This window comes from Topomyia yanbarensis, chromosome 1 (genome assembly GCF_030247195.1).
Source record: "Topomyia yanbarensis strain Yona2022 chromosome 1, ASM3024719v1, whole genome shotgun sequence".
Classification (NCBI taxonomy): domain Eukaryota; kingdom Metazoa; phylum Arthropoda; class Insecta; order Diptera; family Culicidae; genus Topomyia; species Topomyia yanbarensis.
Window position 1 is genome coordinate 5,941,248 of NC_080670.1, and position 19,993 is coordinate 5,961,240.

General features: G+C 37.4%; 1 protein-coding gene across 5 annotated transcripts in view; it reads right to left on the reverse strand.

Annotated features, from left to right (window-relative positions):
• Nucleotides 1-19,993, reverse strand: part of LOC131676713 (hemicentin-1) — a 261,162-nt gene that overhangs the window by 135,244 nt on the left and 105,925 nt on the right. For all 5 annotated transcript variants that reach the window (XM_058955978.1, XM_058955976.1, XM_058955977.1 and 2 more), the window contains one exon: nt 17,581-18,336. In XM_058955978.1, the coding sequence (XP_058811961.1) occupies nt 17,581-18,202 (622 nt within the window). In that variant the 5' untranslated portion in view covers nt 18,203-18,336. The remainder of the gene's footprint in view (nt 1-17,580; nt 18,337-19,993) is intronic.

The following is a 19,993-nucleotide window of genomic DNA, read 5'->3' on the forward strand; positions in this document are numbered from 1 at the left end:
TGAATCAATGTAATGAAATTTTCACGTGAACTTTTTCACAAAATTTGGGGCATTATTCGTGGAATCATTTTTGTTTTATGCACTTTTTCATGAAATGTCCAGCTGCTAGTAACCAGTAATAGGTACGAGCAGTATATATGAGAAAGCTATTAGGACCTCGAACATCGTTATTGATTAGGTAAGGCTAAGTGCGATGTATGGACAGAAAACGAATACTGCGTTGAGCACCACAAATCATGTTCATGATATATTTCACAGAATAAAACTGCTGATATCATGAACATGGCTCACATTATTCCACGTGTCAGATTCGAAAGCAAGTTCTAGAAAAAAAAACATCACGATAACGTGAACAGAAATTACGAAAGTCGTGACTAAGATCCTGAATTCATGAACATAAATTACTCTGCTCAGGACTAAAATATGATGATAACGTGAATAAATATTACGAAAATCATGACAAAGTTCTTCAAATCATGATGTGAACATAAATCACAGCGTGTGTAAATTGTCAAAAATCGCGACTTAGATCCTGAAATCATGATCATAAATCCGGCCTGTCTGAGAAAAATTTGATAGTAAACTCATGAATAAAATAGAAATGTAACGTGATGAGACATCAGAAAAATTGAGAATAAGCTCTTGAAATCATGAACATCATGCGACTGGCGGCTGTGTATTGTCAAATTATGAACAAGAATCATAACACTTGACATATCCATGGAACAACAACAGCAACCCAACCAAACATTCGAAATTTTGAACCTTTGAGCCCTCAAACCTTTCGAACTTCAAATTCTAGTACCTTCACGTCTTCACATTTTGGTGTCTTAAATATACACGCGTCTGCGAGAAATTGCGAGTTCACGGCTGTCTGATGTTTGATTTGTACCACTCGATTGTTAGAACTGAAGGCATGGACCTAGGATACTAGAATCAAGGGTAGGTGCTTCCAGTCGAGACAAATTTATGATCGAGAGGCAACGTTTGTATAATCGCACTGGAGACCTAGGGTTCCTAGCATCAACTCTTTTTGATGAGAACCGGTTCCCCAGTACAGCAGTACCGGTGCAGGAATGCTTTCACCCAAAAAAACCGAAATACAGCAGAGCGACATAAAATGTTAAAACATATACTTTTATTGGTAAGCTTTGATATGCTTCAGTCTACTTTCTAATATTGCCCAGAGCAGAAGCAAAAATATAATTATAGCTATCAATAAACCAACCAATCAATTTCCACTGCTTTGTTGCTTATTCACTGCACAAAAAGTACAGCCTCGCTCAACCGGTTGAGCAGTCACTACCACGAGAATTACCATTGTGACTGAAATTCGTATTGGACCAAATATGCGCTTAGTGGAAGTCTCTAAAGATGATAACGGCGATAGTTCTCGTGGAAGAGGCCACATCGTAGGCGTAATGTGGTACTGTCAACGTTCATAGTAATTTAAACGAACCTGGAAGCGTCATTGTGAAGAACTTCGAGCAACACAACATCAAAAGTTTTGCATAGTACCGCAAATAGCGGTACTTATATTTAATCAGTACCGAGATTTCGGTACCAGGAATGGGTCGGTATTCGCGGGATTTGCGGTACCGTACCGGTCGAGTGGAAACGGACGTTGATATATTTGCATTTGAGGCGGGGAATTGATTCGTTTGTACAAACATACTGACTCGATCACCGAGGCACTTTTATGTAAGAGAGATACTGAGCGTTGGTGTGCGCAGATGGTCGCGGTTACATGATCGCATGCGTGATCAGATTTGTATTGTCACGAAGGACACGAGCGTTTCTATGTTAACGTGTTTGATCGCGCGGGCGTTTTCAAGTCGCGTATGCTAGCGTGTTTATAACTTCGCGGGTTTGAATACGTTTATATAACCGTGTAGCCGTTTGCTTATTCGCGTAGGGTTTAGAATGTCTGCGCGAGCCGTCATTCTGATCTTTAATTTTGAGTGTGTGATTCAAATGAAGGAATAAAGTGGGCCTACACCAATGGCTCTTTGAGGCTTTTTGTCTAGTGTGCATCAATTCCATATTTTAGAGTGGGAGCTCCCTAACTTACCGCGAGAGTGGGCGTTTGTGTTGGTACATGAGATCACTTTTATAAATACGTAGGGTAGTCGAGCCCTTATTCATCTCATTAATCAGGATGGCACACTATTTTGTTGATAACTCGACATAGAGTGACTGGATTGCGCTTAAACTGCTATTATCATCTTTGCTTCGTTTCTAAGAAGCAGTACAGCTAAAATTCTTGCCTGGAAAATGTAAAATGCTCTCTTTTGAGCGAAGCGTACCGTTATTTATCCCACCATTTGAGCTAATACGTTGAACAGAGATAGCAGATACTACTCTAACTAATGTATTCAAATGGGTGGGATGAACACAAGAGCTAAGATGCATTAGGGAGCAGTAACCCTAAATGCTACCACGTTAACTTAATCGCCTGGACGTGTTTTATGATTGCGAGATTGTGGACGCAGGTTTTCGCGAATAATCAGGTTGGCGACCGGGTTTGTATGACCGCGGAAGTCTCGAGCATTTGTATGTTATGCATACGTTTTTTTAATCGCGTGGGCATTTGAGTTGTATTTTGTTTGTATATTGCCGCGCTCTTTTGAATGTCGCCGAGAAAGGAACAACAAAAGGATTAATAACACGTTAATTAGACATTTATTCAGTAAAGGTTAGATGGGCTTTCGACTCGTATAACATACTACCAAATGGACGAACATTGGTTTGAGCAGGTTAGAGTAGGAAAAAAGTAGGCAACATAAAAACAAGATTCCTGATGTACTTTATAAAATAAGCTCTTGTAGCAAACAAGCTATTTGACCGGAAACAACATTTAGCACGAAATCTGAGCATGAATTTCTTCTTAGAATAACAGTTCGGATAACAAGGCGCTTTCTAGAACACAGCGCTTGAATGGACAAAACAAGCCACTCAGGATTATACAGCTGCAAGTTATTCAACGAGTAACTGATTTTTTTATCCTACTACTGCGAAATAAGGATTTTGGAATCATCCATAAACCACCCGAGCTTACCGCCATTATTCCAACGTAAACGCAACAATCCTCTGTCTCCCTCTAGTGATAATCATAAAGTAGACCATTATAAAACTTCAAATTTTAAAACCACCCACACCTATAAGAAGGGAGGGAAGGTGTAACAGATGCAACAGCAAAAATGATCCGCTTTGTCCTTCATTGTAGTCGAAAAGAAGCGAGAAAAAAAAACACCGCAACAACTGACTAACCCAGGATTGCTCTGATGGCTTTCTTGCTGCCATAATCTTTGCGGTTACGACGAACTTAGCGAGGGTTCTTCGACCGCCTACTTGCCTATCTATAGTCACAAAGAAGAAGTCATCCGAAACAAGACACAGTCATAATTGGGCTCTTCAACGATGACGAGGACGACCGTCGCTGGTTTTACGACACGCTGGTCGGCAGTTTGGGTTACTGGCTGCTGGGACATAAAAACAACAACATAAACGGCACCGAAAGCTAGTCCGTGGGCCAGTGTGATGTTTATCTTTTTCTTGAGAGTTAACCGACGATCCGAGAAATGCTGGGGTGGAGTTTCTACACTGAACCGATATTATTTCGGAGCGTCGAAGTTCGATAATGCAATTTGCAAAGTTTACGCTTGGAAACTCACCCCTTTTCGGATCCATTACTGTTCCACAGTATTAGCTTGAAACTCGAGTCTCATAAACGTCAAAAGGCGAAAGTTTTTTCATTTGAAAATTTCCCTGGCTGTATGATGAAACTAAGAAAAAAAAAAAGGAAAATTTACTGATGGTACCAGATGGAAACTTCCGTCCTCGCCTTAGTAAGCGCCAAGGGAAAACATTCAAAGTGTTCCACTTTCCAAGCAAAACTATTCAGCTCCATTAGCTTTATGAATTCTGAGAATTGTTTACTCATTTTTTGCTTACAAATATTTCATAAATCGAACAACGAATAACTAATTTCTTCATCGTACCAAATGATATTAATAGAAACTGTATTAAATTGAGCGTCACGCGAAAAAATAGTCACTTCCGCTCCAACAAGATAAAACCTTTTCCCCCCGCTCTCCTCCATTGGTTGGGGCATTAAGCCGGATTACAACTCGTAATAGTAATCTTGTAAATCGAGCCGTAAATTATCGCGAAATGAAACATGTGTGTGAAAACAGAATGCAAACGGTAGAAAACCGAAAACCACTCCCGTCTACAAATCCGCCGGACCATGGTATTCAAAGCATAAAACAAAATTCCCAAACCAAGAGAAGCAAAACCGGGAGGAAAGATTTTCCCGTTGTCATAATATTTGTTTATTGTTATGCATTTGTGTTTCATTGCACAATGAAGTCACTACCCTACAGGTTCAGTCAGTGGTTCAACTATTTATTTATTTATTTATTCGGCTCGGCTAACACTACTAGTACGTTATGTACATACCGGAGTACAGAGGGCAACCGTGTAGAAGCTATTCGCTTTATGTTTGTTTTGCTCGCGTGAAGGTTTTTTTTTGCCATCTAGGAGGCTGGGTCGTGGCCGACCCAAACGTTTTGTTTTCCTGCTTTCGGTTCTCGCCAGTCTGTAGTAGCTTTGTACCCACCAGCCTACTGTGGTAGGGTAGCCCTTATTGACATCAACTGCGCGAAGAAAAAGTGTGTTCATAAATTCATGACCAAGCGGTCCTTCTGAAATTATGAATAATAAATCTCGTTTTGTTGAGAGTATTTGAGTGTCCTCAAAACAGGTTCACAGCAAAAAAAAAAAATACAGCTGAGTAACATGTTTCGTTTTTTAATGGTGATAGTTCATAATCTGATGATACATTGATTTATAACAATCAATGAATATGCTCAGTTTTGTGAAATAGCTCACATATAAATATTGGGATGTACATTGATAATTTAAGGCATACAATTTATGTTCGTTTTTGTAAGTCATGGATTTGCATTCCGGCTTCGTCTCATCAGTATCTGACAGACTGACTTGCCACTCAAATAGACGCCAAATCCAAAACATAAAAATCGATTTTTTTACACTAAGGCTTCACGGAACACGATACTTTTTTCCACGGAATACAGCAATTAAAACGGTTCTGGCTAAAACATTCGATAGCCTTTGGAATGCAATAAAAACAAAAGACGATTTTTGAACAAGTTTTTTGCCCAAACTTCGCTATTAACACAGTTTCTGCATTTATTCTAAGACCTTTGGAATGCAAGAGCATTGTGGAAAAGTTGAAAAAGCACTTTCTTACGGTCCGCACTTCAACAACATTGGTACACATTTTCAGAAGGAGATGCCAAAAAAACGGTACCTGACGCCATTTTGAAAACCAATTTCCAGTTGATCGAAATTCTCTACAAACCAAACAGTAAGGATATTTTCGGGATGGGCTTGTGAAGCATACAGCATAGGCCAGCTGTTTTGGAATTCGAAGTGGCCATCTTGGCGTCTTCCGGTTCATCAAATTCTCTATACTTAACCTTCCGGAAGTCGCGCTAGTACACTGAGTGCATGCTGCTCTGAAAATCTAGCGAAATCGTCTTAGAGCAGCTGCGGTTGCTCGTTCAGTGAGGCATTTGCGCGACTTCCGGAGGGTTAAAGCAATGTGGACAAATTTGGAATAGGTGTAATAAATAGATGTCAGATATCAATGCCATTTAATAATTCAGGTTAGCGATTTCCTTATAATGATTAGGCATTTAATTCTAAAATATATATATATATATATATATATATATATATATATATATATATATATATATATATATATATATATATATATATATATATATATATATATATATATATATATATATATATATATATATATATATATATATATATATATATATATATATATATATATATATATATATATATATATATATATATATATATATATATATATATATATATATATATATATATATATATATATATATATATATATATATATATATATATATATATATATATATATATATTATAAGAAGTCGCCAGGTTGGATGTTAAAATGACGTAAGAATTCATCAACATAGTTGTTAAGCCCATTCCAAAAATACCCGTATTCATCAGACTTTAGGGAATTCCGTCGGTTTGCACCATCTTGCTCTTCAAAATGGCGTCAGGCATCGATATTTGGCATCCACTTATCAAACCTAGTTGAAGTGCGGCTCAAAAGTAATCTTCAAGATCTGTCTCTTTTGCTTTTTCAAATGCAAGCGGAAAGTGTGTTGATTTCAGTCTGTGCAAAAAAATGTCGAAAATCGTCTTTCGCATTCAAAACAACTTAAATATTTTTATTAAAACTGCGTTGAATCTTAGATTATCATATTTCCCAAAATCGTCATTTGCATTTAATGTTACGCGGTTTTTGCAGTGGTATTCGGAATTTTCACACGGATTCCGCTACTAAATTCTTAATTTAATTTTTTTTCGCAAGCTTCTAATTCTCCAACATCTTTAATGCTACTACCGTGAAATATTAAAAATCTTATTTTCTTTTAATTTTGCTTTCTATTATATTACGCTTGGATGCTTCAATTTTTATATCTTTGGTCTGATTGCCCTAATTTTCAATACTTAAATTTTCTTGTTTGGGGACCACTCCTAAATTGTCACCGAAAATTACCTAAAATTAACTCCTGCCACCATAGCACCAATTTGTCTATTCCCCTCTTCCCTACCACGTAACGAAATCTGGTTTCCTGCAATAAAAATATAACACGTCCGTTCTAGTTCGCTCCCCTCCTCCACATATCACATTTTTTCGTATTGTCTTTGGTCCTTTACCAAAACTATCCGATTATAAAAATTCTTCTGTTTTCCTTTTCCTCCAATTCCCATTTTTGTATTTACCTATACTTCTATTTCCTTATAATCATATTTTCCGATCTCTTTTTTCCTATCATATTTTTTTATTCTTCCAATTTCTATGTTTCATTTTTCTTTCTTTTTATCTTGTCTCATATTTTTATTTTCCTACTCAGCTACTTGCCTTGTTCCTATTTTAAAATTTTCATTTTTTCCTTCATTTGAGTTTTAGTTCTCCTATTGTCTAATTACACCGTTTGACAAAAACGAAAAAGTCGAAAGAAAATGATGATTAATGGCGTTTTCCGTTTGTCTCTAGTAACACAACGATCAACTTCTAGGTGAACGGCGTTTTAGATTTTGTCCACAAAGTCATGTTCTCAAAATAGGAACTTTTAAAGTCAAGGATACTGAAATATTTAAAAACAGTATTTTTACAGTCAAGATCACATTATTTCGAAACCATCAAGCTGACAGGTTCAGTGCCTTCGGAGAAGGATTAGAATATAATGAAGCGTGTCTCTTTCAAAAATAATTTCGGTGATAAATCCCCCCAAAAGTAATAATGCAGAATCAGTTTTCCAAAAACCTTATTCAGAGCTGTAGTATCTTCAAAAAAGTTGAGAATGGTATTAGAAAAAACTGTTGACGACATAAATGCTCTATTTATCTAGTGTATCCTCTTGAAAACATGTTGATCTTATATTCATATTAACGATAACAATTTTACCTTCAGGAAAGTTATTTAGAACAATGGAACATACATTTTTACCCAGTGTTTGAGCCTCTAATACTTACTATCAGTGCTGCCATTCTCAACAACTTTATTGAAGACACCAAATCTCTAAATAATATTTGCAAAGAGTTGATTCTCAATGATAATTTGGAAGGGAATTTATCATCAAAATTATTTTTTTCAAAAGACCCGCTGCATTATATTGTAAATTTTTTCAGAGGATACTGAACCTCAAAAATTGACGGCTTTAAAATTATGAGACGTTGACTGCAAATAAAACTTTTTTCTAAACATTCATTTCAGCATTCTTGACTTAAAAAGTGCATAACTTGATAACGCAACGCCAAATGTAAGGTTTCCTTACTACTTCGGTTCTTATATTTACCTTTCCCGACAGACCCTTATTGACAGGGCGGCTTAGGTACTGATACCATGAATTTCAACAAAATCTTATTGCGCCAGTCAACTTATCACACTGATTTACACCATTTTCTAGTTTTGTTCAATTTTTATTCCCACTGGGTGATTAGTTTTATAATTGATAATACATTTTATTTAAAAAAAATGCCATCAAAACCTATCCTGACACACCAGAGACAAACTGGAAATAAAGTTTTTCATCAAGTTGCTTCTACCTTCGAAAAAACCATATGCGATCACTGCACACTCAAGTTGGTTTAAGGCCCAACAGTGTTATACTATTCTCCTATTTTCCTGTGTTCAACTTTCAGAATTTTCAATTTTCTGCTTATTTTGTCTTTCTTTTCAATTCCTATTCCACTGTGACCCTCCAACCCCTTATTAATTTTTATCTGTTATCCTATTGTTCTATTTTTTGCTTCTAATTTACTCTTTTCCTTTTCACTGTTTTTCCTGTTTTTTTTTTGTTCACCAATATTCCCCTCCTCCTACTTCTCTGTCCTACTTCTATCATATTCTTGTTTTTCTTTTTCAAAAGTTTCCTATTTCCGTACTCTACAATCTTGTCTCTTTTGCAGTTCCTTTTTTCTTATGTTCGAATTTTCATTGTATCCTATTTCCCTGCGACTCTTTTCCTATTCGTTTTTTTCTTATTTTCCTGTAGTACTATTTTCTCATTTCCTATTGACATATTCTCCTTATTTCTCATTTTTCATTGAATTTTCTCTTCCTTTTCCTTATTCTCCATCTTTCCTATTTCTTGTTTGCCTATCTTCCTATTTTAGTATGTTCTTAGTTTCCTGTTCCTCTATACGTTTTGCCTTTTCTCCTGCTCGTTCTCCTATTTTCCAGTTTTCCTATTGTCCTTTTGTTCTATTTTCACACAATTCTGGTATTTTTCAGTTTTCGTGCGATTTTCTTCATCTATTCTTTTTGTTTGTTACTATATAATCATGATTGTTTATTTTACTTTTTCATATTTTTCTATTCTGCTCTTTCCTCTATTAATTTGTTTTTAGTTTATACTTTATTTCCGTTTTCCTATTATTCTATTTTTTGACTTCCAGAGCTCTTTTTCTCCTATTCTTCTTAATATATGCTTGCTTTTCCATATTTTAAAATTTTCTTGTTTTCGCACTTCACGAGATTCTCGTTTTATGTATTTTTTCATTCTATTTTTCGATCCTCGCCTTTTCTTATTTTGCCTTATTTCTCTGTGTATCTATTTTCCCATTCTGTTTTCCTACTTTTCGAAGTTCCTATTTTCCTGTTTACCTAGATTCCTATTGCATTTTCCTTTCTGTCTATTCCACTTATTTTTCATTTTTCTAATATTTTCAATTTACCTTCCTACTATTCTTTTTTTCTATTTTCCTATCCCTCTTTTCTCCTGTGTTAATTTTTAGCGATTCCTTTGCACTTCTTTCAAATTCTCTTATTTTCCTTCTTTTTTATTTAGTTATTTTATTTTCCTCTTTCCTAGTGTAGGTTTTTACACTCGTGACTTCTCATTGCTCTGACGTTCTGTTTTCCTAATCCTTATGCAAACCTTATAACATTTTCTAAATTTCCTATTGTCCGATCTTCGAGCGAACTATTTTCCTATTCTACTTTTCTGTTTTCCTGTAATTACTATTCCATATTTTCCCATGTTTCTTTTCTCATATTTTCTGTTCTTTTATTATGTTCTTGATTTTCTACCTATTTTATTGCTTCTATATTTTTTTGTTTACTTAGTGGAACATGGCGTGATAGGAAAATATGATAAAGAGACAATAGGAGAATAGTAATATAGACAATATGCAAACAGAAATGAGAATAATGAATGGAAAAAGTGTGTCACAGAACAAAAGGTTTATAGCAAAATAGGAAAATAGTGGAAAAGAGAATTATGAAAACAGTAATTCAAAAAACAAATATAAAATAGAAAGGAAATCAGACAATAGGATGAAAGTGGCAACGTAGGACAGTAGAAAAACATTGTCCAATGGTCCTATGCTGATACTTTTTTTTTATCTTATTGTCCAATTGCCTATTTCTTATCCTTTTGTAATATTTCGTTATAGTACTATTGCCGTATTCTCTTTTTCTCTTATTTAAATAGCTTCCTTTTTTTTATTTACCTATTGTTCTGTTGTACTAATTTCCCCATTTATTATAATTCTTTATTCCTCTTTTTCTGCTATCCTATTGCTTATTCTACTAGACTGCCTTTTTCCGGTGTCTTATTGTGCCATGTTCATATTTTCATAATTTAATTTCAATCTTACGACTATTGCTTTCTTTTTTTCTCATCATTGGATCCCCATTGTTTCTATTTTCTTATAGTTCTGATTGTGCTATTTTCGTTTGTCATTTTTTCAGCCATCTTCATATTTCGCTACTTTTTATATTCCTATTTTTCTTCTTTCCAATCTTTTTATATTCACGCATTTAACTATTTTCGACTTCCTTATTTCCATATATTGCATTTTCCTTTAAATTCTCCAATTTTTCAATGCCCAAATATTTAATTTATTTTCCCAATATATTTCTTTCCAATTTCATTTCAATTTTTCGATGATTTTTTAACTTTTTCGTTGAACTTTTTTTAGGGTTAGTAAAATTATCACCAACCAAAAACTATTATATCACCTATCAAGCACTAAAGTTGTGCACCTTTTAACCTTTTTTTCTGTTATTTTGTAATTTTTCGCATTTTTCAAAACAAACATTCCATGCGGAGAAAATCTATCGATTTTTAAATTCAGAGGCTCACAAATTCTGTGTGATGTGATAAGAAGCCACCATCAGTTCAAGGTTTTACCAGCGTATGCGGATAGATTTATAAATAGTAACATCGAAATAATTAATCGCCCAACCCTCACATTATTGCTGCTTGTGAAAGAATGTAAAAAGCGTTGGGAGGACCCGTAAGCAGACACCTTTGCGTATTCCACGGGTAAAGAATTCCTCCTTCCATCAATAATGCCCACTCAAGAGGTATCAAAAATTCGCTATACGTCCTTAATACAACTGACGGTTTGTTTTGAGAAAAGCGCGTAAACTCCTATCAAACATTTTTGAAATTTCCTTAAGGCGACTCAGGCTACCATCGTTCCTTCGGCCTATCCTTAATTCGAATGAAGCGCTGCATCCTACCAGATATTTTCTGTACAGCCAAAGATACTTTTGATGTGGAAGATTGAGAACATCAAAGCTTAAGATATAAGAGGTTTGGAGATCTAAAGAATTGGGAAGTGATTTATAACGTTCGAGCTTCATTAAAAAATTTATAGGCGTGAAAAAATATCAAGCTCGTCATTAGTTCTCTTCAGCTTAAAATGAGCTTCTTTTCTTACGGGACATCACGGTTGACTATGGGTTTGCTCAGGAACACAAATTGTGCCGTTTTTTTTTTTGAGCTAGTGTCAATTCGGCGCTAAATTAGTCCTGTCACTAAGTTACTGTCGGATTCTGATGAGACGAAGTCGAAATTTCATAACTATTAAAGCTAAATAGTTTAAGAAATGTAGATTTTCTTAAAAAATTGGTGAGAATAATATAAACATAAGCAGAATTTAGCAAATTTCTGATTCTTTTCGTTTTCCAATCCTTCATTTGCTTACAAGATATCTCAATTCACCATTTATCTTCTTCAGCTTTTATCCCTTCATTACATTCTGTTTTCTTACCAGTCAGATCTTTCACACCATTTTATTCTCCCGTATATCTCAATTCTTCCAACTATCTCCCTTATCCCTTGTTCTGTCCCGAATCCCATCGTCTAGTTCGATCAAACTTCCTTTTCAAAAGTGAGACCCCCTAGCCTAATTCCTCCCACGAATCTCCCACCCATCGACACAACGGCTTTGGAGATCATAAAGCTCTCCTCCTGCCCCGGTCCGGGAAACTCTTGAGTGCCCTACACAATTTTCATTACAATTTGTGCCTGTGTTTGTCCCACTTCTTTTGTACCCGCTTTATTTTTCCATTTCTTGGCATTGCGGCTGCCGGTGGTGCAGTGGAGACAGTGCTTTCACATTGGTGTAGCTTAAGCTGTTTTTGCATTAGACTTATTTGTGCATAGGACTTCGTTTCACAAAGAAAGAAAGATATACTGACATAAAAATCCTTTCTGCAGAACGCTGTCAGGGCACGGACCGGGCGAAAGCAAGAACATTAAATTTATATTTATATTTATAGACGATGCAAATGTTGTCCTACCCGGTGTCTCCATCCGTCGTCATTCTTGAGCGTTTATTTGGAATGGAACTAAAAAGAACCGGTGGGGTAAAATGTCACCTCTTATTATGATTTTTAGTGAAAGAAAAAGAAAATCGAATCAAAATAATCGGTGTAGCCTTCGGACTGTGCTGCGCTGAAAACCACCAGCGACCGAGCAGGCGCCTACTGATTGCTCACTGGAAACGTTTCACCTCTTCTCACTTTACGGGTCTCTCGAGGTTTTGTTGGTTTTCGTGATGGCTTTGAAATGCTGTTTTTCTTTTGTCGGTTCTACTTTTTTCTGTCGGTTTTCACAAAAAATCCTCGCTCATGAGATGAAAAATTTTCTTTCCCCTTTCTCTTCATATCACCATAAAAAAAACCAAAACTCGTTGCTCCAGCAGCTACGCAACTACTTTGCATTCCGGCACAGTTTCGGATCGAGAGGAAGTTATAATTCACTGCCGATCTATGAATAATCACAGGCAAACGGAAGCTTTTCGTTCCAATAATTTCTCGAAAAAAAATAGATTAATTGATGTTTCGTCCGCTTGTCTGTGTTTGAACAAAACCCGAGCTAACCAAGCGAAAGAACCACTTTTGAACCGCAATCGTTGTCGCATTATTATTATTATTATTGAAACCGTCATGGATCGCTACTGGTGTACTGCGCCCCTTCTAGCCGGTAGCTATTGGTTAATTTTTGCCATACCAAACAGTAGTACGACGACGGTCCAGTCGAAAAAGGAGACATAATTTACACGCCAACCTCTACCAGTACTGGTTTCGGTTTGGGGGCCTGGTGCTCTGTAACTACACACCGCATTGCAGAGGTCGACTCAATCGAACCAGGTCGGGCTGGCTGTATTATTGGTCCGTGTCCGTGTCGATTCGAAGCTCCGTTCGATACCGAACTAGGCCGGATGGACGGAAGAGATCCTTGACAATAATATATATTATGAATGCGAAACAACAGCTGAATAAGTTTCCGCAGGGTTAAGTTTGCATTTTTTTTTCTTTCGGTGGGGTATTCGAGGATTTGTTGTTCTTATTGAAATTCCTATTTTTCCGATATTTCCATTTTTGTGATTTTCCATCCAGAATTTTGTAAAAAACCCTATTCTGCTATCAAAAACTCCATCCAGTGATAAACGCGAATATGTAGAGGTATACACGGTCTCCATGACAACATTTGTTACACTAACATTCCTAATTATATGATGCTCTGGGCAACCGGCTGCCGAGAATTTGGACGTTGTATCGATCGAAAAATGTCTGCACGTATCGAATTTTCTTAAAGATGGCCGGGTCGATTTTAACAATAAAAGGGAGACAATGGCAATCAGGAATCAGTAGCGACTGGCTCAAATGAGACCTTCTTCATGTTGATCGGAGATTTGTGCCTTCGACATAGCCTGCCATTGAAAGTTTTGTGGATCGGAGTGCTGGTTCCGGAGTCACGAGTTGAAGAGTGCAGTCACACAAATATTTTCTAAATTGTTGGAATTTGTGTGTCTGGTTCACCGAAGCCCAATTAAACTCTCTTCGGCGACTTTGGCCATATTCGATGGAACCAGAAGCTTCGAGGAAGTGATCAAACACGCATCTTTTTCTCCGTGATGGTGGACACAATTTTCACAAATTAGTTCCAAATTAGAGGTATGATATTTCAAATTTTTAACAAGATCCATAACAAAAACTAAACATGTCAAGGGAACCACAGTAACCCAACCAAACATTGAACTGAAACACCATGTATATTTTTTGCGTTAACTAGTTTTTTGCAAAACAAATAATTTCATGAATACGAAGTTTATTTTTAATAATTTCAGAAACTTGGTCACGATTCTAGGAGATCGTTCGCAAAATCGTGATTTTATTCATGAATTTTTTGAAAAACGACGGCCGACGACAAGACATATAGCAAAACGGCAAGAGCGACTACAGCTTTAGTAGAATCATGCCGAACAAATCTGCGATGAGCAACTACTGTTGAATTTCTTTTACATCGTAGGTCTGGTTCCGGAGCCATGAGTTAAAAGATGTTGTTGCAAATGAAACACCGTGATCTTTTTTTGATATAACTTATGTAATTGCTTCATAAATCGACTAGCTATCAGAGGCCCAGAGCACCGAGTTTCATATAACATTCTCACTTCATATCGGCCTATGGCTAAATGCCTATGTATGTGTATGGTTGTGCGGATATGTTAACAAAATGTCTACATACGTTTCTCGTAGTTTACTGAACCTATTTTCTCAAGCTTAGTCTTGAACGAAAGATATGATACCACCATTGACTACTATAGAACCTCAATTTGATCCGATTTTTTTTTTCCAAATTACGGGTTGATGCGGCTAATGTACTTTAAGGGGGGAAATGCGTTGCCCCCTACAGTGAGCGAGATGAGTGAACCAAAAACAGTCTTCCCAAATGAACACCGTACACAATGTTCGCTCTGGTGCTGTGCTCATATTAAACCAACATTTTGTGCACGAACTCGAACATGCTATTTCGTACACATGTTCGCCTGCACAATTGAACTCCATGTACGTACACGGTGTGCGTACACCTCTCGTAGAAACAGTTTCGTGGCACCAGTTTTCTCCTTCCCACTTTCATCATCGCTAGCGTTGACTCTTTTTGTCTTGTATGAACCGTTCTCGTGTACGCACCCGGTGTGCGCACACGAATGTCTGAACTAAAGTTTGAACATCGTTCGGTTGGGTTCGACGTTCGAGGCAAACATGTACATCGAGACGAAGCATGTTTGAGGTTGAACGCGTGCATGAAATTTTGGACGCAGACACAAACTTGTCGATTTTCATGGGACGTCTGACCAAAAAAGCAAAGCAAAATACTGTCATGATCGACGCTACACAAACTCGAAGAAGACCTACAGTGCCCAAGGTGGAACAACTGTGATACTGATAACGTTCAGTATGTTATTCGAGGCAGGACGCTTTATAGTGATGAACAACATGCAACATAATGTCGAATACGATAACAAGAAAACCAAGATCCCCGTATATATGGACAAGGATATGGCTGAAATTCGCCTGCATGATTTGACACCGTACACCAACTCCGAGTATAATATCGAATGACACCAGGCAGACACAGACATTCTCAACGGGGTTCGCTTGGTTGGAATAAAGATAAACCAACCATCAGTGAAAACCAATGCTGCTCTAGCGATAACGACATGGACGTACGCCAAAGCGAGAGAGAAGGTATACTGAACAGACTACAACCATCGTACGTTAAAGTGAGTAATGGATATGACGTTGCTATTGAATTTATATTCCAAGTTTCACCGAGATGGATAGAATTACTGAAATAAATTTGCATGAGATTTGCGGAGTTGGTTGAGCCAATATTCATAAACTTATTTTCAAATGAAGAAATATCCCTAGTTCCTTGTTTTGGCAACAGTTGGCCGAGGAGTATCTTCGGCTACATCATTCGGTTCAAGAAATTCCAGAGCAAGCAAGAATAATTCAGGATAAATTTAAGATGGGTTTCTCGTAGATGTTTGGCCTCACCTACACAAACTTAGGCTCGAATGAGACAAGTAATTTGACCAATTTTATTGAGATCGGATCCGATTTTGGAGATATGGTTGACCGAATCCTGGAAATAAACCGACACCGTCTCAAATTTTTTCTTAAAATGCGCATCAAATTGTTTGGATTCGTAGCCTTAGATCTTAAATATCAATTTGTCTCGGCACTGGACCCCCATCAAAATGTTTAAAATCCTCTAAAGAAAATCACATCGATTTTGAATAAATTCCCTTGTTAACCGGTCACAATATTTTTGGTTTGCAATTTTATTCAACTGGGGTGTAGATAGTGGTGTGCGGCGGGATGGGGGTTACCTCCCCCCACACACAGACATCATAAAATCCACAATTATATTGAACATAGCCAACCATGGAGTCATAGTTTGGTGAAATGAGTAATGCACAATTAAACCACTATCGTTTTAAACAGAGATGTTGGATTTGAGTGTTTTGTGTTCCACTCGTCAGTACCTGACACAACTTAGTACCAGTTAGACGATGTATCCAAACGAATACCAAATTGGCACCAGTTAGATACTAAACCCAAAAAGTTCACACAACATGTACGAGCGCTTGAGGCAGCTGGCTGGTACTGTATGATGCCATGTTTAAACAAGTACAGAGGCTCTAGGTCGCTGACGAGTATAGGGAAACGTACTCCTGTCTTTTGGCATTCGAATCAAACGCCTGTGAGTATGCAACCTTTAATTTTCCTAAAGAAAAATGTCCCAATTTGAGCAAAATGGCAGAATACCTAACTTATAGAAGTTGGATTTCAATGTTTCGTCTTTCATTCGTCAAGTTGGTGTCAGTTACTGACGAGTGGAGCACGCAACATTCAAATCCGACTACTCTAAGTTAGGTATTATGCCCTTCTGCGCAAATTGGTACATTCATTATTTTCGTTTAGGAAAAATAAGGGTTACATACTCTCAGGCGCTTGTCGTAATATTTTTTTAACTGTAACAAATTTGAGCAGATTTAAATTTTTTCGCCAAGAAAAATGTGTACCTTTCTAGTAAAATAAGTTCAGTAGCCAACATGAAAGCAGCCCGACCAATTTCAATATTATTCACACCAAATCCAAAACAGAAACTTCCACCGCCTGCTACTGCTGTTACATTATGCAAACAAAGATTTATGTGTGGCACCCTTTGAAAAAGGTTCTGTCTGTGTCTACACACGGTCCCTGCTGAAGGACCCGCATTGCCAAGCATCATCCGGAATTTGTTTGGCGAGGGGGAACTGAAACCACATACGCAAGACCGCAAAATTAACCAACTTAATGAGATATAAGAGGAGAAGGGGCCTACAGCATCCAGACGGAGAGATTTCCATCCCAAACGAAATCTGCTTGAGGGGAAATGCCGGTTGGAATTTTCCGGCAAGTACCGGAGATTAGAGGTAGATACCGACAAAGCATATTGTTTCGATTCATGTGAATCAGACTTCGGGTAATTTGCTTTTCGGTGTTTGCACCGAAACTACCGTCTCACCCCCAACTGACTATCGTTAGTAATTATTTATTCAGTTGCTAGCAACTGGTTTGCTATGCGTTAGCATCCTCTTTGAAGATTAGTCATTGAATAAATTATAACAGAGATCGGGAAAAGCTGACTTCGCACCAGCATTGATCTGCTTTCCCATTCAGGAGGTAATGATTTCGAGTGGAATTCCGGCGCATATCATTGATGCCCAAAACGCGGAGTAATTTGTAATCCTGAATAGCTTACCTTCATCCCTAAGCTGATTCAGCGAATTTTAATAAATCTTTGAGCAATTTTTCAGTGTTAATAATAATCAAAAGCTACTCACTGTTCTTCTGAAACTGCTCGGTATCGTCGCAGCCACTCCTGGTGCAGAATCCGGCCAGCAAAAACAGGACAACGGCAAGGAAGACATTGGAAGGAAGACCTGGCCAGTTTCTTCTGCTACCAACTCCGACACGGTCCCACTCACCCCTACTTTTACTGCACTTTTCAGTAACTGCCGATGACGGCATTTTTTCACTTGCCCAACCCCACAAAGAACCGTTACCAATACCAACACCACCACCAGCGCTCCCGCACCCTACAGGCAACGTTCTTCGGTTGGATTTGCACTTGTGATGCTGCTGCTGCAAGTCTAATCGCTTCTGAAATCGATACATTTCCCCCATCCGAGGGACACTACTATTAGCGACGGTAGGAGCACTACTACTATCACAGCACAAGGACGCCTTGACTTCGGGGGGCGGCGTTTTTGTCACCGACAGCAGCTGGTGACAGTGACGCATTGCCTGTCGGTCCTCCCTCGGTGGCCATGTGTGATGGTGTTCCGGCGAAGGATGCTCCTCCCGTAACGGTGACATCCTGCGGATGTGATTCCAAGCTGACACTTCAACTATTAATTGGGTTAATTCTTTTTTCATCAGATTCTTCGCCTGTGTATAATGCATGGACACTTAACACGCACAAAGACTCGCTTCCGTCCCTTTCGGAGACGATCATTCAATTCAAATGCACTTTTTTCTTCACTTATTCTATTGTGTTGTGACACTTCTAGTTACGCAACTATCGATTGGTTCTTCATCTGAAAGTAAAGAAAAGCAAATACATCGTGTTAAAAACTGTTTTTTTTTTAAATTTCATATGTAATGTAATTTAAAATTATTGGTGTAGCTTCATTTATTTTTGGTCGAATATGCGGGGAAATGCGCATTGATGTGGCAAAGTGCGATGAGTTGGTTTTTTTCTAACGACACGAAAAGTAAGATTTACAAAATTACTTGATGGTAATCAAGCTTCTTATTTCTTTACACAATGCACACGAAGAGAAAAATACGCCTACGAAAAATAAAACAACACTAAAATAGTGCTATCAGCCGATCAAACATACAAAGAGATCGTCTTAAAACTATTAAGACAAATCGATATAAAGATCTTTTAAAATATTAGAAATACAGTATGACATATTTTCACAGAAATAAGTATTAAATTGAATTAACTGGAAGCCAAGTCTGTTTGCAGTTCTGGACCGACAACAAGCCCTAGTGTTCAACAAAATAGAACAGGAAACAGATTTTTGTTACAAAAGCTTTGAGAAGGGTCAAAAGCTCTCGTCAGAGAGGTGACTCCCACTGCCTGGCCTAGATATCGACCCATCACATTTCATGGACCGGGGACCATGGCTTTACTTCCCTTCCGAAGGAAGGTGTGACCGCTGATTTTTTTTTTCACCTGTGAAAAATCTCAATGACCTCGACTGGGATTGAACTCAAACCAACTGAGGTGAGTGGCGGTCACGCTTACCATACAACCACCAGCACCGTCTGTTTCTGTATTGTTAATTTTGATTATAGTGGTTTCAACATTATGACTATTCTTTTATTGGATTGGAAAACGGAACTGAAAAATACTGTAAATTGTTAACCGAAAACAGGAAACTGGAAGCTGAGAAATGGGTAAAGAAGATTAGAAACTAGGCATTGGAAATTGAGAATAACGAACTGCGAAGTGAGCATCAAAAATTTAAACTTGTAAACCGGATACTAGGAATTGCAAATTGAGAACTCTAAATTAGGAATTGAAACTAGATACTTGTGGGAATTGTGCAGTTAAAATTGGTAATTTCGAAATGGGTTGTAATTTATAATTGGAACTGAGAATTAAGCACTGAAATTGAATTTGAGCTGGCAACTGAGATTCAGGTATCGGAAACTGTAATCTGAGTCTAAAATTAGAAATTTGACATTGGAGAAAGGGGGGAGGAAAACCAAATTTATGGAGGCGGGGTTTGACGTTAAATTGAGATGTTAGGGATTTAGAAGAATTTAAAATAAAGAAATGGGAATGGGACATCGGGAGTTTAGAACTGGGAAATCAGAATTGGGAATTATAAATTGGAACCTGGAAACTACCAATTGGAAACCGACAAATTTTAGGAACTGCATAACAGGAAATCGGAAAAATCGAATCGTAAATCAGAAAATGTGAATTGAGAACCGGGAACTAAAAATTAAGAATGGAATCTAAGAATTGAGCATTTGTAAAACGGAAACTTGCTTGGAAGTTGAGAATTGTAAACTGGAATCTAGGAATTGGGAGCTAGAATCTGAAAATTGGAAACTAGAAATATGGAATTTGAATCAGCGTATGAGGATTGGGAACAGAGAGTTGAAAACTAGGAGTTTGAGACTGAGATTTGAGAACTGAAGATCAACAACTGAAAATTAGGAATGGGAACTAGG